Here is a 25,597-nt window from a genome sequence, read left to right on the forward strand (position 1 = left end):
TTGTGTTCAGGGTTATTTCTGTCATTTTAACACCCCACTTCCTTCTATTAAGTTGCATTCGATCAAAACAATTCTAGGGTTTCTAAAGCCACAATTCTAGGGCTTCTGTCATTTAGACATTTTGTTAATGTCATTTTTTTTATTAATGAAAACAATGTTGTGAACTTAAAGCAATCTTTCCTCAATATTTGGTGTTTTTGATTTTCAACATAATCAAGCAATTCAACAATATTTTTGATATGGTAGCAATGAAATGATCATGCATTGCATTCTTGTATGGTTGCTCAAAATATGCTAAGATACACGAGTGGGTGTGTTCAGTTAGTATGTCATGAAATTGAATTTTATACGGGCTCTGTTATATGAGAAACGGGTTGAGGTTTGATGCAAGAATTGGAGTTGTAGATGCATATATATTGCTCGAACACAACAATATGCATGAATACCAGCGAACACAAAATTTAAGGGATTTACTAAAGAAAAATAAAGAACTTGTAAAAAGATCTTAAAATAACAGAATAGCCATGAACACAAGTCATGTGCCTTGCAAATGACTTATTTTGGATAGAAAACTTAACAGAGTTAGAATAAGATGAAAAATTGATGATTTCGGAAAGCTGATATGACAAATTGCTTAAAATTTTAGTTTAAATGACAAATTGAAAAATGTGTACAAATTTATATACATTTCAAAAAATTTCCCATAAATATATACCAAAACATAGCTACCTCCCTTTGGTTTAGATTAATTCTGTCAATTATCTCTTCGAATTAATCGACAATCTTAAGTATGATTAAAAAAGGAATGCATTTAAGTACATGAAAACCAGCTTTTCTCAAAAGTGCTGTTGGGGTGAAGCACTACATATGGCTTATGCGTTTAGTAGTTATAGAATTAGAAGTGATTAGCTATGACAACTTTTCTTGATGTAGCAAGATGATCAGAACGCTCTTCCATAGTCACTTTCTGAGTAATTGACACAGGAACCAAGCAAAGGCCTTTGCTTCTGAGATCAAGCACCTGCCCACGCCCAGATTCCTGTTGAATATTTCAAATTTTGTGAGATAAACTTTCTAAAAATTAAAATATCATGAAAATTACATTTAAATAGAATAAGTTACAAGCTTTTAATCAAAACTAAAATTGAGAGACACTAAACGGATAATTAAAAAGTTGTATCTAAACTGCAATTTAGTGCATCTTTATGTTGACGACCTATAGTGCCCTTCAGGTTTCGTTTTTTATTAAAAATTTGTGACTGGTTCCATTTGTTTATGCATCCCAACTACCTTTTATATATATATATATATATATATATATATATATATATATATATATGTCTATAAATTAATTTCAAGTGCCTGCCGACCTGTGGGTGAAGAGCTGCAGCATTCTTGTATGAACTACTAAGCATCCTTTCCAGATTCTGCTACAAAAATTGAAAACAAAAACAAAAACCCAAGAAGCAAATTAGCAACTAAAATCTATCTGCAGCATATGAAAGTGAAGATATTAATTATAACTTTATTACCATAATTACTTTACCAAATGTATACTTAATACCTGAATTTGTTCTTGGAGGAGCATGATATATATGGAAGCCTCTTGAAGAACTGAGGCAGTGTCAGTCTGCAATATACATACAAGTTTAAAACCCTAATTGTAATTAATTTGCAGATAATTACATTTTTTTCTATTAATGGGAAACCAGATATGAGATTTTAATGTTGTCCAACTGCTAATTACCTTGCCATAGGGGGAAACCAATTTTTGGAGAGCTGTGATTTTGTCACTAAGCTTTTGGCTTCTTCTCACTGGCAGATGATGCAACTTCTAGCAAAAAAATACAGCAAAAGCTCAACAACAAATCCACAGCTTAATTAAGTGTTAATTGACAAATTAACTTCATAATATATAACTGGATTAATTAGGATACCTTATTGTTTTGTTGCTCCATTGAGTTTTCTTGATGCCACTGTTGTTGAGAATTACCGTTTGTCATCTTGTTTCTCTTATTGTTGTATAAGTCGTTTAGAGCCGTCGTGTCACCAACCAGACGACTAAGGTCATCAACCTCAATTGGACGTTTCCTTGCATTTTGAATGGCCTGGCAATCCTTCAAGTAGGAAAAAAAAGGAGAGAAGAAAATTAAGATTTGAAGCATGGTTAAATCAAATAAAATTTCCACCTAGACAGGATTCACATAAAATGGAATTATCTCCGCTCCATTTATTTACCTATGTAATTCTTCAATTTTTAGTAAAGTTTGATACACTCAAGTTCGATCATTTTTTAGATATGTGATTCAGATTTATAGTCTCACAAAATCAAGTATAATATATTGTCTCATGACATATATTGTGTATTTTTTTTCTTCATATTGTGACTTTTAATTTGTGTGAGACCAATTATTGGATAAAAATCAACAATTAAAGACCACATGAATGATTGTCGCTAGCAGTGTTCAAGTTATTCACTTGGTTTGAAGTGAAGGACTAGTGATATTGAAATTGGGCAAATTCTTGTTAATTGTTGATTAGGATCTTAGCTACCGGCTAATTAAGAAGATCATTGGATCAACATACTACTTGAAATTGGGGAGCTGAAATCTTCTTGTCCAGCAACATTGACTGCCCGGCAATGTCATCATATCTGAATGCACCCGATGGATAGTTAACTGCAATCGAGCAAGGTAATTACTATTAATTAACCCAGTTCTTGTGTGAATTATTAGAGTTCACTAAATTACAAAAATCTTGATGAGGAGCAGGTGGAAAAAGACAAAAAAAAAGGTAAATATTAGGCAGAAATTAGAAAAGTTGTTCCTGAAAATTGAAACAGATGGAAAGGGAAATGCACCAAACCTGCAGATTGATAGGTAATGAGGGATGATGACTGCTGCAGGGGAAGAGAAAAGTCTCCGGCGCTCATGTTATTCTGGTTGTCACTTTCGAATGCCTTGGACCCCATGCAAAACCCACTGCCACCACAACAGGAGAGGACAATACATTATTTGGATAATTAAACAATATGTGATTAATGAATAATTAATACCAATAATCAACATGGAAAATCTAATTAGTTTTGCTAGAGGATCAGCAATGATTATGGTGAGGTCAACATAAATCTAATTCGCTTACAGCAGTGGACAGTCTTTCTTTAAGTTCTTGAGATTAATTATATTTGATAAATATGAAGAGAAATTGATGAGTAATCTAATTGTTAGAGGTTTTCTTAGAATTAATAATTATAAGATGTTAAAAATAAGGAGATTAATTTCCACAAATGAAAAATGTTGGGATAAAAGCTTAAAAAGGGAAAGAGCGCTTACAATTTTCTGTTCATGTTCAATTGTGCATCCCAATTTGTCATCTGAATATCAATATTGTTTCCTGAAGAAATTGAGGAATAATTGATATAATCATTGAATATCAACTAAGTGTACTTATGCTCAAAGTAAACAAAATTAACAGTATACTGATTAAGATTTGTGATGATGATTACCAAAGTTGAAAAGATGGGAGGGTAGAGATGGAAGAAGATCAGCGTTTCTCATTTGAGCCCAACAAAATCCAATTCTACAGAGAGTTGGCCTTCTGTTGATGTTTGCAGACTGTAGAATTTTTCTCAAAGTTCCTATATATGAACTTCTGAGCCCAGAAACTGAAACACACATAAAAGAAAACAAGGTTTTTAAGGTGTGATTTTATTGAGAGCACAATGCATGCATGTATTGATAATGTTAATCACATTCCACCTCTACGTTTAATTGCTTAAGCAAACTCAAATCAAAAGTTGTCCAAGAAAGGATTTGATTCAAAGAAACAATTTAAGCCCAAAAATGGAAAAAAAAGTTTCGACTTGAAAGTTTTAAATTTTCACTTTGGTATCCAAAATGAATCAAGCAGAACCCGCAAAAGTGAAAACTGAAATGACAATCCTAGAAACCCAAGATTACTCGGAACGGCAGATTCTTATATACATGTCACCAGGGATATATCTCCTAATATAGCGCTCATCATGCAACCTAAGGTGATGAGTACTACACTCACAAGGGATTGTACTCCCGGTGACGCACATAGTATTTTGCACTGTGAAGACATGAATAGAAACTGATTTATTTCCTCACCTCCGATCTCTCGAAATGAAAAGAGCTAGCCCTGTTGAGCTGAGAAAGTTTCCCAGATGATTTTGTAGTGAAAAAGGTGTGACCTTGAAACTCCCTTTGAGTGCAGCAACGGTTCTTTTCCTTTTGAAGAAAAATGTAGTGAGAAGAAGGTTATATATAATTAGTAACCGCAGTATGAATCGTGATCGTGAAAGGAATATGAAACGTCCAGGTGACTCAGAGCCTTCAAATTATACATGGGAAAGGATGATCCCTTTCACCTAATCATCCTCATCAAACAATCTGGATTTTTGAAATTTGATCTAACGGTTAAAAGTATAGGCTCACTTTAAAAGTTATAATAACTTTAGCTATTTGATCAAATTTTAAGAACCCAAATTATTTGATAAGGAAAATTAGGTAGAAGAAATCCGAAAATGATTCATTTGCTTATACATGTATATATGGGCCGGGGCGGCTCTTTCTCTCTTTTACTAGCAAGTTGTCTGTTTGCTTTCGCCTTCACTTAATTTGACTTGATTTGTATTAATAAATTATTTGAGTCGAAAATGACTGGTTACTTTCCTACTTGATGCAGCTGCATAGTCAAAGCTAAATAAGATGATGAAAATTTTGATAAATGACTCACATTTTGATTCAGTTTCTTTTCTGTTGCAAACTCTATATTGCACATAGTTAGAGCTTATTTGGATCTGTTTTTAAAATAACCGAAAACGTTTTTGGTAAAAATGTTTTTAGAACCAATTTTTAATAAACATGTAAGGAAATCTTGGAAAAACACTTAAAGTGCTTTATAGAAAAAGCACATAACTGGTGCTTCTTGCAGAAAGCACTTTAAGTGTTTTTGGATCCAAAAACTTTTTATCGAAAAGCGCTTTCAATCATTTTGAGCTCTTATACTCATACATCTTTCTAGCTTTTTTAGTCTGGACCAAACTTAGTATTCACTGGAAACTTCAACCGTTGAATCTTCAATCACTGAATTATTGGATGCACATCTATTTGTTTATTCATTTGATTCATGCTATAGGCCAATTCATTCTAGAATTTTCAATACCATATGGTTGCAAGTACCTAAACACAATATATCCACATCGTAGGAACTTTCATGCTATAACTGATGGGTATATACTTTCATGGTACTTGCAATCATAGTTGAATGGTTCACCACTAAATTACTAATAATATCGATGCCTTTTAAAATGATCGAAAGTGTTTTTTGTGAAAATATTTTTAGAATCAATTTTTAATAAACATGTAAGGAAATCCTGGAAAAACACTTAAAGTGCTTTATGGAAAAGCCACATAACCGGTGCTTCTTGCAGAAAGCACTTTAAGTGCTTTTGGATCCAAAAACTTTTTTCTCGAAAAGCGCTTTCAGTCATTTTGAGCTCTTATACTCGTATATCTTTCTAGTTTTTTTAGTCTGGACCAAACTTAGTATTCATTGGAAACTTCAGCCGTTGAATCTTCAATCATTGAATTATTGGATGCACATCTATTTGTTTATTCATTTGATTCATGCTATAGGCCAATTAATTCTAGAATTTTCAATACCATATGATTGCAGGTACCTAAACACAATATATACACATCGTAGGAACTTTCATGCTATAACTGATGGGTATATACTTTCATGGTACCTGCAATCATAGTTGAATGGTTCACCACTAAATTACTAATAATATCGATGCCTTTTAAAATGACCGAAAGCGTTTTTTGTGAAAATGTTTTTAGAACCAATTTTTAATAAACATGTAAGTAAATCCTGAAAAAACACTTAAAGTGCTTTATGGAAAAGCCACATAACTGGTGCTTCTTGCAGAAAGCACTTTAAGTGCTTTTGGATCCAAAAACCTTTTCTCTAAAAACGCTTTCAGTCATTTTGAGCTCTTATGCTCGTATATCTTTCTGGATTTTTTAGTCTGGACCAAACTTAGTATTCACTGGAAACTTCAGCCGTTGAATCTTCAATCACTGAATTATTGGATGCACATCTATTTGTTTATTTATTTGACTCATGCTATAGGCCAATTCATTCTAGAATTTTCAATACTATATGATTGCATGTACCTAAACACAATATATACACATCGCATGAACTTTTATGCTATAACTGATGGGTATATACTTTCATGGTATCTGCAATTATAGTTGAATGGTTCACCACTAAATTACTAATAACATCGATGCCTTTTGAAAAAAAAAAAAAAAAAAAAACTCTGTAAGTTGTTGACAAATCGTTAGCGTCTTTTGTTGTACAATAAATGTTATCATAGACGCTCTAATGTTCAGTTTTGATGAAACTGCAAAATGAGGGATATATTGAGAATTTGAGAGGATAACAATTTCGGATCACTTACTGAAACTGATATGGGTCTAAAATTAGGTCATTGCTCTATTTTTGACATTTGGGAGTTTATTTTCATAGTCTTTCACGTGACTATATAAATGGATTTTTTAGAAGCTTTTTCTAATTTTGACAATAGCTAGGGAAACTGGGTAATTAATAATACAAAATTGGAACTATTTTTTCTTTTGTTTGTTTCTTTTATACTGAATTTCTGGGTGCTATTAACTGCTAGGCAGATAAGGGATGGAATTGCTACTTTAATTAGTACTCTATTGAGTTTATTGTTTGAGCTAGTATATTACTTATGAGCGAAAACAAAATAACATCTTAATTGAGACATCATGAATAAGCCAATGCTAATCAATCTGAAGGTTCGGGTACCTTCTTTTGGTATTGCATATCAGTATTAGAATTTGAAGATGTGCTCAGGAAATACAAAAATTCCAAGCTATTGAAAAATGAAAGGCATTCTACTTTTTGTTTTTTGGAATAGCATTATAGTGTGACGGTAGGCCTTGTTTGGCATGCCGTATTACACACTGAATAATACTATTTTAATATGAATAGGTGTTTGGCGGTTTATATTATAATATTTTTCTTTCTAGACAGAAACTTAGTTTTCATTACCAAAATATTAAATTGGCCTAGTAATTTTGTTTTGAAACTTTTTCCAAGTGCATATCAAATGTGTTGTCTTACAATATCTAATTATGGATTCTATATCTTCACTAGATATGGAATGAGAATCTTCTCCAGATCCTCTTTGTAACGATCTCAAAGATTCTCAAATCGTATTCGTTCATTATACATCGTATGGTCAATTTTTGTTACGTGCTGTTCATACAATTTTAAATAAAAAAATTAAAAAAAATTTCTGACTGTACGATGTACGATGAACGGACACGATTTGAAGATTTCCAGGATCCTCACAAAGAGTATTCGAAGAGAATACTCTCGAATGAAAGAAAGATTGTGGCATGCCTTGGATGATGCAATGAAAAAAGCCTTCGTACTCATGTTATTTGGACAAAGTAACCATGATTGAACTTGGACAACATTATTTTATTTTGTTAAAAAGGAGAAACAATAGATTTTGTTTACTTGGATGAAGTAACCACAGAATGAGGACATTCTTGCTTGCAATAATATATTTTGTGAACTTGGCATGTGGTTGGATTAATCTGATTATGGTTGTGGTTTTTTTTTTTGTGAACATTAATTATTTTATTGGGAAATGGGCGGTGCTATCCACACACTTTTTCAATTTTTGACCGTTGAATTGAATGAATTAAAGAATATCAAATGACAACAATTAACAAGGACATGTCAAATGTAAAAAGAATGTGTGGATAATACTACCTTGAGAAATATTGATGTATGGAGTTCACTTTTTTTATTGTTATTGTTCGTGTGTGTTGTTTAAGATGGGTATAATTCCGATAAAAGAGTCATCAAACATATAAGGTTCTGTCAAAAAGTTTTTCCTTTTTTTCCTTTTCATTTTATCACCAATTTCTCTCTTAAAAATAAACATTATTTGTCATAAAAAATAAAAATAGTACGAAATCTTCTTATCTGGTACAATACTAAACAAAGTATTAAATAGTCAGTTTTCAGTCTAATATTGCACTAAATGACTGATTACATTAGTCAGTACTATCTGATGCACAAATTAGTCCATCTGATTTAAAATAGTCAGTACAGTCCGACATACTAAGCGAGACCTAATGTTATCTATCAATTTGTTAGTGTGACGGTCACACTGTCACTGTCACGTATAATGTTATTAATCTATGTACTATAATACCCGCAATAGATGACATATCACCATTTTCTCCCTTCCTATAACATATACCATCACTTTGTTATTAGTGTGTTAGAGCTTTTTAAACCACAATTATGAAAATATTTGTTGCCCTCCACCAAATTTGTTAAAAGAATAAGACTTTATATTAATTTGTCTTTCTGTGCTTGGTCTTATTAACTTGATTCCACTTGTGCCATGCCTCATTAACAAAAGCTTAATTTTGACCTCTTCCCAAAATGGGGTTGAAGGTTATTTGGCCAATGTCCATAAGCATGCAAACTAATGTACTTGCAGAAATGCAAATTTAACTAATAATTATGATCACCATCTCTCTTTTTTTCTTTGCAATTGTTATTGTGTAGTTCTTGTTTTTTCTTGCCAAAAAATTGCTTAGTTCTTGTTTGGTTGGTCATTCTTCGACCGTCCTTGGTATCATATTTGTTAATTATCCTCTCTCCATTGTCAATAATTTAGTTCAGCACATAATATACATATAAGATAATATTAAGAAGGTATGCTCGATGATTATTAATATTTTTGGCTACAAAGTTTTAATTAAAAGGGTTTACAAGAAGTTGGGGATTAAAATAATAAGGAGTATGTTTTCTAGTTGTTGTGTTTATTTATTTATTTTTTAACAAACGATATCATTATCTACACTAAAGGAGTGGGGAAGTGGTTAAGCTTCATAATGAGCTAACAATAATGTGGTTCAAATTCACCTTTGACGAGAATCAAACCTAAGAACTCTCACTTATAAGTGAATAGGAATACTTCTAGACCATAATACTATATGACGTGTTTATTTCCTATATTGACTCTCGAGTCTTTTACAAATTTTACAGACTCTCGAGTCGATTACAAATTTTTACAGTGTAAGATACTCTTAATACGTAATAAACAAGGTACTCTCAATACGTTAATATAATGTAAGATAAACAAAGGTCTAGAACTGTTGTCATCCTAAACCCTCTACTTGTTATGGTTTTATCTGTTTTTATTCTCCTGCAAACTTAATATATAGAACAAAACTAAGTCAGCCTCTCTTTGGTGTCTGTAGATATTAACAATATCTGCAAAACATTTATACAGTGCCAAATGTCCAAATTTTCAGCGTCCAACCTGATAGTTAAGTCGGAAACATATAATTATATTGCTTGTTTGAGTCCTGCGACTGCTGCAAAACAAACCTTACACTTGCGTTGTTAGCTGAGAGAAAGAATCAGAACACGTAAATGTTAGTTTAGTAGATTTTATTAATTAATCTTTATATGGAACAACATTAGGGTTGACCAGGTTGAAAATCTGGAAGTCAGAGCTGCAGATTGTCGTTTAGGTTTTGTATATACATGAACCAGTCTTCCCCGTGCAATATAAATTATTCTCGTTTACTTAATTATGAAATTTAATTTGCATGGTCTACTATTAAAATACAAGATTAAACGATTTCCTCCATGTAAGTATTATATCAACGAGTTTTTATATATTAATTATGACCTATTATATTATGGAAGATTGAAGTCAATCCTCAATTCCTCAGTGACTCAGTCTGTGTCTTTTGGTATCCAATTTATTCGAAACGTAGCAATATTATACATCCATCTGATCAATCATCATCATGTCTCTGGTAATTATTTGCAGGCCTCTATATTAAAGGAATGGGAATGCAAAAATAAGGTACAAATTATGTCAAGATCTTGTAGTTGAAGCACTTACTAGCGTTTACCTTATGCACTTGATCGAGGTTCTTTGTTTGAATATTATATATTTAGAGAATTTCTTTGTCAAGCCAAAAATAGTTGAAATGCTCCCTTAGGGTTAAATGATATCTCTCTTGTCATTAGAACAATACAAATTGTTTAGAGAGGGTGAAATGATGCGTCTAGAGCGCATCGATCGCTCATTAGAGAGTGATTAAAAAGTACTTTACCTGAGCGCTAGGCTTAGCAACATTTATGTCTCTTCATAGACTTCTTTTCCCGTTAATGGCCAACGTGTGGTTTGGAGTTGATCTTTGGACAAACCTGTCCTTGGAGCTATGTGCCAGAAAGTTGTTAAATTTTGCACTTATCTCTTCTTGTCAATAAACAATCCAAGGCTATGAGAAGTCGTTGAAGGCAACCGTCTTTCTTCTCACGGTGATGTTCAATCATCTGAATTTCTTTGGTTGGCTTGGAGGGCTAATGTCTAGATCTTCTCATCCTTAGTGGGTTCTCCAGGCCTATCTATTGGGCCCCAAAACAACTATATATTATTTTAATAGATCTCAAAGGACCCTACATTAACAATTGTCCCAGAAAAAGTATTTTAAAAAATGAATCCCTTATTTGTTTTGACACAATAGAATGAAGATCAAATCAACTAAAAACTGAATGATTATCAAATGTTCTATCACCTTACATCAGACCATGATGAACATACTATTCAAATGCCAAATTTACTGGGTAGGGCTTTTAGTTTGGGCTGCATAATTCCGGGCCGAACTTTCAATGTTTCAGGTCCGATACATGACGATAATGGGCTTACAATCGAACTCGATCCGAAACAAAATCACATCGCACTGGACCCAATTAGGGTCCGAAAGGGCAATTCAGTCAATCGCTCCCTCATTCCCACCGAGTATAATTGCCCGGATTCCACTTGACTCGTTCTCCCTTAAGCCCTACAAACCCTACCTCTCTCATAGGCGCCTCTGCAGATACTGCGCATCTCATCTGGTACGTGATTTTTCAGTCCGAAACTTGATAATCTCCATCATTTTGTGAAATTATTGCGGTTAGGGTTTGCTTTTCGTCTCTTATTTGTTCAAGTTTAGTCCTTTTTAATTAATCTTTAATTAATTTTTGAGGTTGATTTCGGCAACTGGATCTGTTGGATCTTGCTTTTGTTAATTTGATTTCGAATGTGTTTTGTTTTGGTGTGTTTAGATTGAAATGTTGTTAATTTTTTTGCCTAAGTAGGTCAAATGTTTGTTTTTTGCTTGATTATTGTGGGCAATTTGTGGGAATATATATTTTTGGAATTGGGTTTAAGAAATTAGGGATTTTGAGCAAGCTGTGATAATATATGAATGTAGATTGATATGTTTGATCGAGCTAGAAATGGAAAAGGTATTGAACTACCGTCGAGGGTTTTTATTTGCTTTTATAACAAAATGCTTATAGTGTAAGATTTGACAAGCGATTAGTTTTTGTATTATGTTTCTGTTTGGCACATTTGAGCTTATTTACTTGCGTGCAATATCATGAACGTATTGGATGATCTTTTCTGAAGTGCAGAAGCGACAATGGTGAGAGTTAGCGTTTTGAATGATGCTCTTAAGAGCATGTACAATGCTGAGAAAAGGGGCAAGCGCCAGGTCATGATCAGACCATCATCCAAGGTCATCATCAAGTTTCTTTTGGTGATGCAAAAGCATGGTACGTAGCCATCAATTGATTGCTTGAATGCCATATTTTCATCGTTTTCAGTTACTCTGTGAGTTGATATTTTTCTGGATATGGATATTAATGTTCTTGGTTTGGTCTGTAGGATACATTGGTGAGTTCGAGTATGTTGATGATCACAGGGCTGGTAAAATTGTGGTCGAGCTGAATGGAAGGCTTAACAAGTGTGGGGTTATTAGCCCTCGTTTTGATGTTGGTGTTAAGGAGATCGAAGGATGGACTGCCAGGTTGCTTCCTTCTAGACAGGTTAGCCCATTGTTATCAGTTTGCTATTTCAAGCCTAGAAACAGGACATATGTCTTAGTCGATTCTTCTGAGGAAACATGCACAGTTTAGACTTGGTAGCTCGTCTATATTTTAGAGGAAAAAAACTCTTAAAATGTTATGTGCAAGATAATATATGGTTGGTCATGTGAATGGTGATTGCCCTAGCTTTTCCAGTTGGCTCTAGTTGTTATCAAACATTGCGCTTATCCATTTAAGCTTATGAATTTTCGGTTAACCTTGCAGTTTGGATACATTGTGCTGACGACATCTGCTGGCATTATGGACCATGAGGAGGCTAGGAGAAAGAATGTCGGTGGTAAAGTCCTTGGTTTCTTTTACTAGGCCAAGGTTTATTTAATGAATGAGATTTGAGTTTTCCTGCTTCTGAGGAGCTTTTTGGGTGTACTTTTGAACATCGTAGGATACTTCTATGTTTCAATTTGTGTTTGTTTTGGATTCTGATAGAGGTTACTCAAACGTTATTCGTTTACTCTATCTTTAAGCTATTGGTGTTTATTTATCCATAATGCATCTGGTGCTGCCTCGGTCTTAAGTTATCTACTGCAATCCAAATTTTTGGCTTCGATCAATGAATACTTCTGAATGGTTTGTTTTTGTCTGACTATGGATGAATGAAAGTCGATTTTGAATTGACATGGTTCTGAAAATGTAACTTGAGCTTGAAGTTGCACATGTTGTTCCTAAACAGATGTCTGTTGGCCAGGAATCTTTGACTTAAGTGCGGTTCGATTGTATGTATGTCATATTTTTCATGCTGCTGTCTAGTCCGCAGATCCTTTCCGGATCCAATTGTCCTAATCCTAGGGATCCATCAATCTAGGCCGTTGAAATTTGATCCAACAGTTAAAGTTATATAACTTTTAAAGTGGGCCTTGATTTGTAGCCGTTGGATCAAATTTCAACGGTCCTGATTGATGGATCCCTAGAATTAGGAAAATTGGATCTGAAGAGGATCCATGTCTGTCCCCTGCCTCGAATCACTTGAGGAAAAAGTTAAGAAGACTGGTAGTGAAACCTGGACAGGGAAGTTGAATATCCGACCCGTTTCTCTATCTGGTTTTCTTGTATGGCTCCATGTTGAGCGTCCCCGTTTAGGTAGCTGTCAATTTTTTCTCTCGGATCCGTTGACGGATTTATTTCTTTACCGTTGGTACAGTTATTGATCGTTGGATTAGTTTTGAATGACCAAGATTATAGATCTTTTAGGTTAACGTCTGAAGTCTTTATGCTTGTTTCTTTTTGGATAAAACCAAATTCAAATAGACGGTCAACCATAAGAAGTACAAACAAGTCTGAAGTGATTAAGGAGAACGTAATCTGATGTTCTCATTTTTATTTAAAAAGAGAATCATAAAAACCATACAAATGGATTCGTACGTGCTTCTATGGTCCACATGGATCTACCAAATCCCACAATAAAAATCATGCATGGCTAATGACGTAATGCGAACAGAACTGTTACTAGCGCTTCAATATATTCGTTGTGCTCCACTTTTTTCTTTATTTTTCATGCATGGGTGAAGTGCAGAATGCCTCCGAGAATATTCTATCGTACGTTCAGATTACCGGAAAAAGAGAAAAATGTGATGTATGAGAACAAGAGAATACACATAAACCAGCAGGGGGTTTTATTAGGAGAGATTAATGCCAACACTGAAGGACTCTCCCACCTTGACCTAGCGGTAGTGGAAGTGGCGGTGACAAAAGTAGTACTGGGTTTTGAAGCATAATATACTAAAGTTAACAACAACACAAAGAGAAAAGAGACTGCCAAAGATCTGTAGTTGCCCTAGCCACCATCAAAAAAGCCAACCTACATGACTTTCAAATTTCAATTAGTTTCTTCGTCATCGTCCTCTGCATCGTCTTTGTTGGTAGTAGCAGCAATATGGTCACCACCAACTCGACCGCCACCACTCTTGACTTCCATCGGCAACAAGGCGTCGAGGACGAAGAAGCGGATGTGATGATGCAGAAGCAAGAAGATGGATGATGATGATGATGCTCAAGAGCTCTTCATGTTGGAAAGGTAATGGGTGTGTCATGACGTTTTGTAGGGGAAGGGAAGGTGGGTAGAGTATCTTCTCAGGAATCAGGATATGCTCCAACGACAACTTTTTGCGTTCCATTCCATTTGCCTTTTCCCTCACTTTCCAATTATTTTTTCATTTTTTTCAGTTGGGCTAAACTTCAAATATATGCAATCACTTGCAAATGCGTGTAAAGTTTCCTTTAACTCTCTTTTATTATCGTATTAAAAAAATAAAGTTGAAATGCTTCTGCGAGTCTTTCTAGTTCCTGAAAAAAAATAGATAACCGTAGTTTACTATCAGTTGTCTCCTTTTTGAAAAAGAAAAAAAAAAACTGAGACGTGGGTGGTTGGTAAGTTCATTACTTTTTAAAATATATTTTAATAAGAAAATTATTATTGATACTCCTGAAACCTCATTTTACATTTCAAACTTCCTATAATTAAAAAGAAAAATACAGGAGTGTAGACTAAATAAATTTTTTGGAGTGCTATACAGTTTCATTTAATAAAATATATAAAAAAAAACAAAAGAAATCAATTGTCAGTTGCCATACGTTTACGAGTGTGGCGAGAAGCTAGTATATTGAAATCCGTGTTCGTAGGTTGTCTTTCGGCTTTCGATGGTTTTTAGGCCCAAACTATCTTGGGCTTTAGGGGCCTAACAAAGAATTATACAGAAGAAAAACCAGGAAAATATTCTGCGAAGGCGGGTGTAGGGAGATACGGTGCGTTCTCATACGGTAGAGAGAGTGACCAACGTATTATACAGACAGCCCAAAAACTCGAATTCCTGAAACCCGACGTCGCCTCCTAAATTCATTGGATCGTTTTGACGTCGCCGACGACCCCCCGCTACAAGCTTCTTTGAAAGGTTTCTCTCTCATCTCTCTCTCGCTGCGGTCTCCTGCAGTTTCTTAGATTTTGATTTTTGTTGATTTTTTGGTTTGGAATTTGGATTGCAGAGAGTGGTTTCGATTTGGAATTTGGGGTCGGTGAGAGAATAAATCAATTCATGGCTACTTTGCAACCGACGAGGGCTCGGGCGGATCACGACTATCTCATCAAGCTTCTCCTCATTGGCGACAGTGGTTAGTTGTCGTTTATCCTTCTCTGTTTCGTTCCTGAGAAAATTTTGGAATTGAGAATTGGAAGTTGGACATTCTGAGATCTAACGTGTTTTTCCTTTACTTTGGTAATTCTGGTGGCCAATGTGCTTTGCTTTTCATCCGAGTGAACAATTTTTTTTCAATAAAAAAAGATATAATCGTTATTTCTGAACCTTTTTTTTGTTACAAAATAGTGGGTGTAGGGTAATATTTAGTTCTGTCAAGTTTGAAATTTTGAATGCGTGCAGTTTTTGGTAAATTTAGTGTTTAGGGAACTGTATGTGAGTGTAATTAAATGGGTTTGTGTGAAAGATCCAGTTTTGGGTTTGATGAAGACTAAGAGAGTGAGTATAATCGTACGAATTTGTTTTACGTATCGAAAATGCGATGAGTAATATCTAACTCTTATGTGACTCAATATGCATCACAATATATGCTTGATAAAAAATAACTAGAGAGTGATCACAAGTATGATAAATTACCTTATGCGCATTGGACTGTCTTGTAGGGGTTGAAGAGCATTCAACCTCTTACCATGATATCTGATATCAATTATTGGATAAAGGTCAAATGCGAGCTCTGATGGGGCTCCTTTTTTTGGTGTCAGTTGAGATTATTGCTTTGGAGGATGTGTTTTGAAATTGTGTTGAGATGGATAAGAATTTTTAGAATTTTTTTTGTTTGGATGGTAGATCTTGTGCGTTAAAAATGGTCTAATTGTGAACTATCAGGGATCTGGTGCTTTCATCTCTTTTTTTTTTTGAGAGATTTTCTCAGTTTTGGTTATCAACTTTTTGGTTCTAAAATGTTCAACATTTCTGCTGTAATTTTCCAGGTGTTGGCAAGAGTTGTCTGCTTTTGCGTTTCTCTGATGGCTCCTTTACAACAAGTTTTATCACCACTATTGGGTTTGTATTCGTAGAATCTGTTTCAATTTTTGTATCTGGAAACTTTTAGCAAGCGAACAAGTTTTGTGAACCAGTATATTAAGTCTGTTAGGACATGGTCATTAGCTACTGCTTAAAGCTGCTGTAGAAATATGGCATAATGAACTATTACATTAAGTGTGTTTTCTTTTAGAAGATTCATCTTTGTTTAGCATCTCTTAGATGGTCCTTTTGGTGACAGGATTGATTTCAAGATAAGAACAATTGAGCTTGATGGCAAACGGATTAAATTGCAAATCTGGGATACGGCTGGTCAAGAACGATTTCGAACAATTACAACAGGTTTTTGTTTGAGATTTTACAAATAGATAATTTGAAATGGGAAAATGCACAGTTGCTGCGGTCGAGGGAAGACTAGGGGGCAGGGGTTCCTTTCTTAGAGATAATTTTGATATTCTTGAATTATGTCCTCTGTTATTGTTATTCAGGAGTTTCCTTATGTATCTATGTTATGCTCTGCAGCTTACTATCGAGGAGCCATGGGTATTTTGTTGGTGTATGATGTTACTGATGAGTCATCTTTCAACAGTAACCTCTCGTTTTCCCTTTACTCTCAGTATATGAATTTTTTGATGGCATGCTGATTTTAAAGTCATTTTGCTTGCTTATTTTTGTTATATTAAATCCAAATTTCGAGGAATTGGGATGTAGACATTTTAACGGTGTGGTTTATTTTGGGTGTGCTTACACTGGTGTGGTTCCTTCAGTTTGACCGTTAAGTCTAATTTCATTGAGGTGGTGGATGGTTGAAACCATCTGCGGCACTTTTACCATCTCCGTATATAAGTTTTATGTTCAATGTAACCCTTCTTAGGGTAATTGTCTATTCATGTGCAGACATTAGAAACTGGATTCGCAACATTGAGCAGCATGCTTCTGTCAATGTCAACAAGATTCTGGTGGGGAACAAAGCTGATATGGATGAAAGCAGAAGGGTGTGTAGTTTGTACATTTTCACTTGCAGGAAATGCTCTCCTTTTCTAACCTGGTGAAAGAGTGAGCTGTGAATGTGATGAGTTTTAGAATCCTAGTGGGATCAACATGACGGTGCTAAATTTGCACGCCCTATCCCTAATCGTTTATTTTTGCATGTGTTTGTTGTGCGGACATGCCCAAGCTTTAATAATTATCTTGTTTTTTTAGGCTGTGCCGACGTCTAGGGGTCAAGCTCTTGCTGACGAGTATGGTATCAAGTTCTTTGAGACTGTAAGTAGTAATATGCCTTTGGTATTTTCACTGCATAAGCAATTTCGTTCTTTTCATAATGAAAAGAAAATGTTCTGCAGAGTGCAAAGACGAACCTGAACGTGGAGGAGGTCTTCTTTTCTATAGCCAGGGATATTAAACAGAGACTCGCAGAATCTGATGCCAGGGGCACTGAGGTATTTTCATGCTCACAGAAGTGGGGATCCTTTTCTTTCCCCAATTCTTCTCTCAAATGTTGACGAACTTGTTTTGTTTCAATGGTTTCAGCCTCAGACACTTAGGATTAACGAACCAGACAGAGCCGATGGTCAAGCTGCACAAAAGTCATCTTGCTGTGGTTAGTAGAACAAGAGAAGGTTCTGTTGGTCGTACTGATGTGGATTTGAGGCAAACCTTGATAACTCCATGGCGGGCGCCTCTCTTAGATCTCTCAAACCACCAGCATTAGTAGTAAACGTAGTTTTTTTTTCTTCGTAATTCTAAAATTTACAATGGCACATCTGCCTTTCATCGTCTTTCGGTTCCAAGGGGCTTCTGCTTGTCATTGCCTCTGTTTGTCGCCTGTCTTGGTGTAGATGGATAATCAGGTTCGAGCTTCTTGTCAAGAGAGCTTTAAAGTTCAAACAATGCCAATTACCTTTCTGCAGTAAACCCATCATTTATCCCATATTTTCATCATTTGTCATTGTTTCTCCACATTCTTTATGATATATACTGATACCGATTAGACGATTAAAGAGCCGATCAAACGTCCAGGAAACTTTTCACAATTTATACGGAAACCCGGATTCGGATCTGCGTGATAGATCAGCAGATTTGGCAGACCGAACACATAGGCGAAGTGACTTTTCTGGGAGCAGTGTCGAATGGTGTAGCTGCACTGAGTGAGCAACACTGTAATTTGTTGCCAATCTGAAAGGAAGTAAGAATGAAGCATATGTGGGTGATGCCAAATTGGCCACGAATTTGGCATCGGTAGCTGGCCCATCCACTTGCTTCCGACTTTGATTCTCATTTTTCGTAAATTAGTGTAGTTTAGATTTTTTTTGCAAAATAAATAAGATGTAAATGCAGATCCGGCACATATGGAAGATAAAAAGCAATATTTTTTTTAGTAAGACGATGTATTTTACACCAAGGGAAGAGAGCGTTGATGTTGTGAGCCTATAAAAAGGGGACTCATATATGGACTTGATTCAATGTCACCGTAACATACTGATTCAATGATATATGTTACCTTTAAGTTGCGAATTGACCTATGTAAGTTGCTTTCTTATAAAAAGATGCAATCTTCAAGCATTGGTGACGATTATATAGGAAAACAAAATACAACTCTCATCACTTAGTATTACGGTTTAATGTTATTCCTATTCGCTTTAAGTGAGAGGTTTTAGGTCTAATTCTCGCCAAAGAAAAATTTGAGCCACATTATTACTAGCTCATTATGAGAAATTTGAGCCACATTATTACTAGCTCATTAAGAGGCTAAGCCCGACTCATACTATCGTAAAAAAAAATAAATAAGAAAATACAACTCGCATTTTTGTATTCTTCACAACATAAGAGATCTCCCCGTAGGCTCCTAAATGAGCTTCTTATTCAAATTGAAAATTATTTTTAGCACTCTAAAATTCGACTTTCAATCTGTCTCTTCTAAATGTAAGGTAACTTAGAATATCATCTCGTTTATCCAAAAAAAAAAAAAAAAAAAAAAAAAAACTGTAAATAACAAAATAAGATTGGGCCTGGATCTGGATTTGGGCCTCTCTCCCGGACCCCTACCCACAATAAAAAAACCCAAAACCCACTTTCCATGTATCCCAAGTTAAGCTTCCATTTTCAGTCTCGTCACTTTCCCGTTAGCTATCTTTTAGTTCTATAGCTTTGGCGCCATGGCAGTTATAGCAAAAACTGCACTCCAACTCACTGACATCATCACACTCGCTCTTCGAATTCGAACCTACTCCGATTCGATCCATGCATTTCATCCTCCCAGCTTTTCTTTTTTCTCACCCAATCAGATTCCAGCAGCAGCAGATTTTGGCGATGCTTGTCTTCCTCGAGGCCCCGAGCTTCCTCGTTCTTCCTCACCGCCATGGATATTCGGGGACGCAAATTCCCCTTCCGAATGTGAAGGAGTCGAGGCGGAGAGCAGCGGAGGACCTTCCAGAATTCTGATGGATATAGAACTCGTGAACAGTTAGCTGGCAAACTCTTTCTCTTTTTCTTCTCTCTAATTTTACAGTTTACTGATATATGTATGTATGTATGTATGTATGTGTGTATATGTGTGCTTTACATATAAAATTAACGTGTTTACATTTTTTTTTAATTTAATTATAAATTTACGGTTTACTACCATTTCAACCGTTGAGAGATAAAATAGGTAGAGGATCAGGAAATAGTGGGGGAAAAAAGATAGGAATTTTAGTTATTTTTTTGTTATAAAAATATGTGTTGAAATCCCACACGGACTCTCATTAACTGAACCAGAGTTTGGATATGAGGAAGAAGACACCTTCAACGTGGCTATTTCATTTCTTCTGATTTCTTCTATTTTTTGGTGAAAATTTTGAATTGTTTTCGATTTAATGTTTATATATCTGTTTGATCACTTTCTTTAATCAAGTTTCTGCATTCATAATCTGGTGTGTATTATGAATGGATTAAGGTATGATAATATGTATAATTATTTGATTGTTTTTTTTTTTTTTTTTATAGATTCGAAAAGGGTTTTGATTCATAGGACTGAAGAGTGAAGGCATACAGGATTATGATTGAGGTTTAACATTCCGGCTAGGGGAGGTAATTTCTGTTAAATTTAGATAAAAGTTGTGTGATTGGTAGATTGGGTTGGTAGATATGGCGTGGTTTAGAGCAGTGTCTAGTGTGGCAAAGTTTGCCGTTAGGAGAAATTTATCAAATTGTGGATCATATATGGCTAGGAGGCGGGTTCTTCCGTCTCAAAATCGGGACTTTCACACCACATTATGTAAATCGAAGGCTCAATCTGCCCCGATTCCACGCCCTGTACCCCTCTCTAGACTAAATGATAGTTTCTTGGATGGAACCAGTAGTGTTTATTTGGAGGGGCTTCAGAGGGATTGGGAAGCCGACCCAAATAGTGTTGATGAGTCTTGGGACAATTTCTTTAGGAATTTTGTAGGTCAGGCCTCTACCTCGCCCGGAGTTTCAGGCCAAACCATTCAAGAGAGTATGCGCTTGTTGTTGCTTGTGAGGGCATACCAGGTTAGTGGTCACATGAAAGCTCAGTTGGACCCCTTGGGTTTGGAAGAGAGAGATATCCCAGATGATTTGGACCCTGCTCTATATGGGTTCACAGAGGCTGATCTTGATAGGGAGTTCTTTTTAGGGGTCTGGAGGATGTCTGGGTTTTTGGCTGAGAACCGTCCTGTGCAGACCCTTAGGTCCATATTGACCCGGCTTGAGCAGGCTTATTGTGGGACCATTGGGTATGAGTATATGCACATTGCCGATCGTAATCGATGTAACTGGTTGAGAGACAAGATTGAGACTCCAACGCCAATGCAGTACAATAGGCAACGTCGTGAGGTTATTCTTGATAGACTTATGTGGAGTACACAGTTTGAGAACTTCTTGGCCACTAAGTGGAAAGCAGCTAAGAGGTTCGGGCTTGAAGGTGGAGAAACTCTTATTCCCGGCATGAAGGAGATGTTTGACAGGGCTGCTGATCTCGGGGTTGAGAGCATAGTTATTGGAATGCCTCACAGAGGGAGACTGAATGTATTGGGTAATGTGGTGCGGAAGCCTTTGCGTCAGATATTTAATGAATTCAGTGGTGGTACAAAGCCTGTGGATGAAGATGGGCTATACACTGGGACTGGTGATGTCAAGTATCACTTGGGAACATCTTATGATAGACCCACTAGAGGTGGCAAGAGACTTCATTTATCTTTGGTTGCAAATCCAAGTCACTTGGAAGCTGTGGACCCTGTCGTTGTCGGAAAAACTAGAGCAAAGCAGTTTTATTCAAATGACGCGGACAGGACCAAGAATATGGCTGTCTTGATTCATGGAGATGGCAGCTTTGCTGGACAAGGTGTGGTGTACGAGACTCTGCATCTAAGCGCTCTTCCTAACTACACCACTGGTGGGACTATACACATTGTGGTGAATAACCAAGTTGCCTTCACAACTGACCCAATGTCTGGAAGATCTTCGGAGTATTGTACAGATGTCGCCAAAGCATTGAATGCTCCTATTTTCCATGTAAATGCTGATGACATGGAGGCAGTTGCTCATGTCTGCGAGCTTGCCGCTGAATGGCGCCAGACATTCCATTCTGATGTTGTGGTTGATTTAGTGTGCTATCGTCGATTTGGGCATAATGAGATGGATGAACCATCTTTCACGCAGCCGAAAATGTACAAGGTTAGACCTTTACATATTCATTAACAATTCATATCCTTAATTGATCGAAAATATATATATATATATATTTTTCTTGTGATAAATCTCAAAGTTGTTTGCAGTTGACTTCACTTGTGTTGTAAATATTGAATTATAGTGCAGCTATTGAGATGTGCAAAGCCGATTACTGATTTTTTTTACTTAATTGGGGGTTACAGGTTATTCGAAATCATCCCCCAGCTCTGACAATCTACCAGAACAAACTTCTAGAATCTGCACAAGTGACCAAAGAAGACATTGAAAGGATACAAAACAAGGTTAATTCAATTCTCAATGAAGAATTGTTGGCTAGCAAGGATTATGTTCCTAAAAAAAGAGACTGGCTTGCATCCCATTGGTCTGGATTTAAGTCACCTGAACAAATTTCTCGTATCCGGAATACTGGGTATAGCACTGTTTTCTACCAGTTTCACCAGTTCTTTGCAAAATCTGATTTTATTCAATTTAATGAATTTTATATGCTCCTGTACAGGGTAAAACCAGAGATTTTGAAGACTGTTGGCAAATCAGTCACAGCCCTTCCAGAAACTTTTAAGGCTCACAAAGGAGTGAAAAAGGTCTATGAACAACGCGCACAAATGATTGAGACTGGTGAAGGAATTGATTGGGCAGTTGCAGAAGCACTTGCCTTTGCTACATTAATTGTAGAAGGAAACCATGTTCGACTGAGTGGTCAAGATGTTGAAAGAGGTACATTTAGTCATCGTCATTCTGTAGTTCACGACCAGGAAACTGGAGAAAAGTATTGCCCTCTTGACAATATTATGGCGGACCAAGATGAGGAACTGTTTACAGTTAGCAACAGGTAATGAGTGATTACTTTATAGTTTTCCCTTTCATTATTATTTGGTTTGATTTTGTCCCATTTCTCGAGTTCCCCCCCCTTTAATGTAGTGATCCAGAACTTTTTGTAAGATTTATTAGCATTCCCTTGCATACTATAATTAAGGTGGTGTTTAGCCACGAGTCTGACAGACCCTCTTCAGTAGCTATTTCATGCACGACATTCTATTTAATATCCATTTTGAATTCATTACACCATAGGATACTTATCTCATCTGTAAATGCATTCCACGTCTTCTGATTCTTTGAAACTTGGTTTTCCATGGTGTACCAAATCAGCTTTCCCATTTTGTTCCGGATCCTAGAATATATACCTCCCAATAAAGTACATCTGTACACCTTCTTAAAGATTGTAGGACTGCCAGATACCACTATACGACTCATGAGACGATGAATAGTACTCTGTTAAATTGCAATTTTCATACTTAGTTTGTCTTTACCACAAGTTAATTGTGATTTTATGTGCAGTTCACTCTCGGAGTTTGGTGTTCTTGGATTTGAATTGGGTTACTCGATGGAAAGTCCAAACTCATTAGTAATCTGGGAAGCTCAGTTTGGTGATTTTTCCAATGGAGCTCAAGTTATATTTGACCAGTTTTTGAGTGGTGGGGAGTCCAAGTGGCTTCGTCAAACCGGGCTTGTTGTGTTGCTTCCTCATGGTTACATGGGCCAGGGCCCTGAACATTCTAGTGCACGACTGGAACGATTTCTTCAGGTATTCCTTTGTCAAATATGGTTAATCCCTTCCTTCCCCTCCCTCTTCTCCCCTTTTCCCATTAGACAGAAGTAGAATCTGGCATGGATCCCCATCTAATGCAAAGTTCTCTAATTTTATGACAGATGAGTGATGACAATCCCTTTGTCATACCTGAGATGGATTCCACACATCGGAAGCAAATTCAGGAATGCAATTGGCAGGTTGTGAATTTGACAACTCCTGCAAACTACTTCCATGTTCTGCGTCGTCAGGTGAGTGAAACTATTTTGTTCTTCAATATTTTGTAGTATTGTGGAAGTTTCTATATGTTCTAACCTTGTCTCATTTCTCAGATACACAGGGAATTCCGCAAGCCTCTTATTGTGATGGCTCCTAAAAACCTTCTACGGCACAAGGACTGCAAATCAAATTTATCCGAGTTCGATGATGTGCAAGGCCATCCAGGCTTTGACAAGCAGGGGACCAGATTTAAGCGCCTCATCAAGGACCAGAATCACCACTCTGATCTTGAGGAGGGTATTAGACGGTTGGTTCTATGCTCCGGCAAGGTATAGTTTTACCAGTAAAGTAATCTTTTGTCTTCCATTCAGTAGAGCTTGGAGTATGAAAAGCGAAATCTGGCAGAAATAGATCATATAATTCTGTGTTGACTTGTACATAAATTATGACTTATTACCTGAACCAAGGGACACAAGTTAATTCTATCTTCTGCCCTGTATTCTCTTGCAGCTTTATTATGAACTTGATGGAGAGCGAAGAAAGGTTGGAGCAAAGGATGTTGCAATTTGTAGAGTGGAACAGCTTTGCCCCTTCCCTTACGACCTCATCCAGCGAGAGCTGAAGCGATATCCAAGTATGTACCTTGAACTTTTCCTTTGAAAAGCAAGTACCGTACAATATGATTAAGGGAGATGCCGGAGCTTGCTCTCTTCCCCTTGTCAAGATACTAGCCTGTTTCCTAAGATATATTATTTTATAGGGTTTATGAAAATTGGATTCCTTTATTGTGTCCTAGTACTTAGATCATTAATGTCAGAGGCATAAAAAATTTCAATCATTCTAAACTAACTCTGCTGTAGATTATGAAGTGTGGTCATATTGTCGTGTGAGTCCACCTGCTACTTGGTGAAAGGGGTTTAGTTTTTCAGGTCATCTTATGATTGAAGAATGTTTTTGGAGATATATGAAACATCAACACGTACTAGTGGGAAATGTTGAAAAAGATCATATAGTACTAGCTGTGGCTTTGTGAAATCCGATGATACGGTTTTTATTGTTTTCTGTTCTGGGGGATAAATTTTGCTGACATCGTGAGGTTGATACACTTGTTATTTGGTTCTTTCAGATGCTGAGATAGTTTGGTGTCAGGAAGAGCCGATGAACATGGGTGCGTACAGCTACGTTGCACCCCGCCTTAGTGCTGCCATGAAGTCCCTGGGCAGAGGAACTATTGACGATGTCAAATACATTGGCCGTGATCCATCAGCTGCCACAGCCACTGGTTTTTCTCAGGTTCATGATATGGAACAAAATGAGATTTTACAGAAAGCAATGCAGTAGGAGCCAAATGAGTCTCACAACTGAATCCCGTCGCGCTTATTGATCCTCATATAACACTGTCTGAAATCTCCTTTCCTGATTTTTTTGTTGATCCAAATTTTAATAAAAGATCGATCGTATATCAAATATGCCTCCTGTATGTGAGGGCTGATGCACACCACAGGTTATGCTTCACAAATCTCTCTTCTTTTAGCAAACAGAGGTCAGAAATAAGAACCTTTCCTTGGCACAGATGTTTCAAAGTATCGAATGGAATGTACTTGCCTTGTTACATGTAAGTTGTCTTTCCTCCTTACCGGCGAACTACATATATCATATATGTGTCAACTTCTAATTTGCAGTTAAGGAGAAATGACTCGCCTAATTGTAAGGAGCTAAGTAGTGTTGTATTAAATTATGCAACCACTTTGAGACCACCAAGGCTCTTTGAAATACAACCAAACAAGAATGTATCTTGCTGGCCAAAACAATGGTCAGCCTATATTTATCGCAAAATTGATTTTCGTACTCTTACTTAGTTCTATTGCACCTCTTTATTTGTTTTTACATCTTGATTCTTTATTTCTCGTTTCATCAAAATTTACATACAACGAGTTTACTATTACTACGTCATCTCAATTCAATAATACAATGTTATGTGTAAGATTTTCCTCTTCCTCGTGATCACCGTAAACCCTAAATCCTAGGGTTAGGCCAGATTTGGACCTCT

The 25,597-nt window shown here is 36.2% G+C and overlaps 4 protein-coding genes across 8 annotated transcripts; 3 read left to right on the top strand and 1 right to left on the bottom strand.

Annotated features, from left to right (window-relative positions):
• Positions 1 to 784: 784 nt before the first annotated feature.
• Positions 785 to 4,451, bottom strand: LOC137733898 (uncharacterized). Of its 4 annotated transcripts, none has more exons than XM_068473114.1 (10): positions 4,131 to 4,451; positions 3,506 to 3,664; positions 3,333 to 3,393; positions 2,866 to 2,981; positions 2,590 to 2,678; positions 1,938 to 2,117; positions 1,748 to 1,834; positions 1,565 to 1,630; positions 1,371 to 1,430; positions 785 to 1,039 (listed from the first exon to the last, which is right to left on the bottom strand). In XM_068473114.1, exons 2-10 carry the CDS (start codon positions 3,555 to 3,557, stop codon positions 896 to 898), a joined length of 855 nt encoding a protein of 284 aa, XP_068329215.1. In that variant the 5' UTR covers positions 3,558 to 3,664; positions 4,131 to 4,451; the 3' UTR covers positions 785 to 895. The 4 variants fall into 4 exon arrangements, with proteins under 4 accessions (XP_068329215.1, XP_068329216.1, XP_068329214.1 ...); XM_068473115.1 differs by having other exon boundaries at positions 1,371 to 1,427; positions 2,587 to 2,678; positions 4,131 to 4,449; XM_068473113.1 differs by having other exon boundaries at positions 1,748 to 1,831; positions 2,587 to 2,678; positions 4,131 to 4,447.
• A 6,432-nt stretch (positions 4,452 to 10,883) lies between these two features.
• On the top strand, positions 10,884 to 12,619 carry LOC137733401 (small ribosomal subunit protein uS8z/uS8w). Of its 2 annotated transcripts, none has more exons than XM_068472552.1 (4): positions 10,884 to 11,007; positions 11,569 to 11,709; positions 11,822 to 11,982; positions 12,247 to 12,619. In XM_068472552.1, exons 2-4 carry the CDS (start codon positions 11,577 to 11,579, stop codon positions 12,343 to 12,345), a joined length of 393 nt encoding a protein of 130 aa, XP_068328653.1. In that variant the 5' UTR covers positions 10,884 to 11,007; positions 11,569 to 11,576; the 3' UTR covers positions 12,346 to 12,619. The 2 variants fall into 2 exon arrangements, with proteins under 2 accessions (XP_068328653.1, XP_068328652.1); XM_068472551.1 differs by having other exon boundaries at positions 10,926 to 11,007; positions 11,564 to 11,709.
• Positions 12,620 to 14,767: 2,148 nt separating this feature from the next.
• On the top strand, positions 14,768 to 17,993 carry LOC137734165 (ras-related protein RABE1a-like). Its single transcript, XM_068473477.1, has 9 exons — positions 14,768 to 14,927; positions 15,019 to 15,144; positions 15,998 to 16,070; positions 16,291 to 16,391; positions 16,572 to 16,637; positions 16,947 to 17,044; positions 17,253 to 17,315; positions 17,396 to 17,491; positions 17,583 to 17,993. Exons 2-9 carry the CDS (start codon positions 15,069 to 15,071, stop codon positions 17,655 to 17,657), a joined length of 648 nt encoding a protein of 215 aa, XP_068329578.1. The 5' UTR covers positions 14,768 to 14,927; positions 15,019 to 15,068; the 3' UTR covers positions 17,658 to 17,993.
• A 1,028-nt stretch (positions 17,994 to 19,021) lies between these two features.
• Positions 19,022 to 25,508, top strand: LOC137734936 (uncharacterized). Its single transcript, XM_068474270.1, has 8 exons — positions 19,022 to 21,728; positions 21,926 to 22,152; positions 22,240 to 22,572; positions 23,079 to 23,325; positions 23,451 to 23,579; positions 23,661 to 23,876; positions 24,058 to 24,181; positions 24,674 to 25,508. Exons 1-8 carry the CDS (start codon positions 20,178 to 20,180, stop codon positions 24,886 to 24,888), a joined length of 3,042 nt encoding a protein of 1,013 aa, XP_068330371.1. The 5' UTR covers positions 19,022 to 20,177; the 3' UTR covers positions 24,889 to 25,508.
• The last annotated feature ends 89 nt before the right edge of the window (positions 25,509 to 25,597 follow it).

Source organism: Pyrus communis, chromosome 5 (genome assembly GCF_963583255.1).
Source record: "Pyrus communis chromosome 5, drPyrComm1.1, whole genome shotgun sequence".
Classification (NCBI taxonomy): domain Eukaryota; kingdom Viridiplantae; phylum Streptophyta; class Magnoliopsida; order Rosales; family Rosaceae; genus Pyrus; species Pyrus communis.

What these genes read in the sequence shown, in the direction of transcription:
- LOC137733898 (XM_068473112.1), bottom strand. Translation starts at nt 3,557, where the DNA reads ATGAGAAACGCTGATCTTCTTCCATCTCTACCCTCCCATCTTTTCAAC. An exon ending in CTCCCATCTTTTCAACTTTG is followed by an intron (nt 3,394 to 3,505) that starts GTAATCATCATC and finishes CAATTTCTTCAG; the next exon opens with GAAACAATATTGATATTCAG. An exon ending in CATTACCTATCAATCTGCAG is followed by an intron (nt 2,679 to 2,865) that starts GTTTGGTGCATT and finishes GCTCGATTGCAG; the next exon opens with TTAACTATCCATCGGGTGCA.
- LOC137733401 (XM_068472552.1), top strand. Translation starts at nt 11,577, where the DNA reads ATGGTGAGAGTTAGCGTTTTGAATGATGCTCTTAAGAGCATGTACAAT. An exon ending in TTTGGTGATGCAAAAGCATG is followed by an intron (nt 11,710 to 11,821) that starts GTACGTAGCCAT and finishes TTTGGTCTGTAG; the next exon opens with GATACATTGGTGAGTTCGAG. An exon ending in GGTTGCTTCCTTCTAGACAG is followed by an intron (nt 11,983 to 12,246) that starts GTTAGCCCATTG and finishes TTAACCTTGCAG; the next exon opens with TTTGGATACATTGTGCTGAC.
- LOC137734165 (XM_068473477.1), top strand. Translation starts at nt 15,069, where the DNA reads ATGGCTACTTTGCAACCGACGAGGGCTCGGGCGGATCACGACTATCTC. An exon ending in AGTTTTATCACCACTATTGG is followed by an intron (nt 16,071 to 16,290) that starts GTTTGTATTCGT and finishes TTTTGGTGACAG; the next exon opens with GATTGATTTCAAGATAAGAA. An exon ending in GTATCAAGTTCTTTGAGACT is followed by an intron (nt 17,316 to 17,395) that starts GTAAGTAGTAAT and finishes AATGTTCTGCAG; the next exon opens with AGTGCAAAGACGAACCTGAA.
- LOC137734936 (XM_068474270.1), top strand. Translation starts at nt 20,178, where the DNA reads ATGGCGTGGTTTAGAGCAGTGTCTAGTGTGGCAAAGTTTGCCGTTAGG. An exon ending in TCTCGTATCCGGAATACTGG is followed by an intron (nt 22,153 to 22,239) that starts GTATAGCACTGT and finishes GCTCCTGTACAG; the next exon opens with GGTAAAACCAGAGATTTTGA. An exon ending in CTGTTTACAGTTAGCAACAG is followed by an intron (nt 22,573 to 23,078) that starts GTAATGAGTGAT and finishes TTTTATGTGCAG; the next exon opens with TTCACTCTCGGAGTTTGGTG.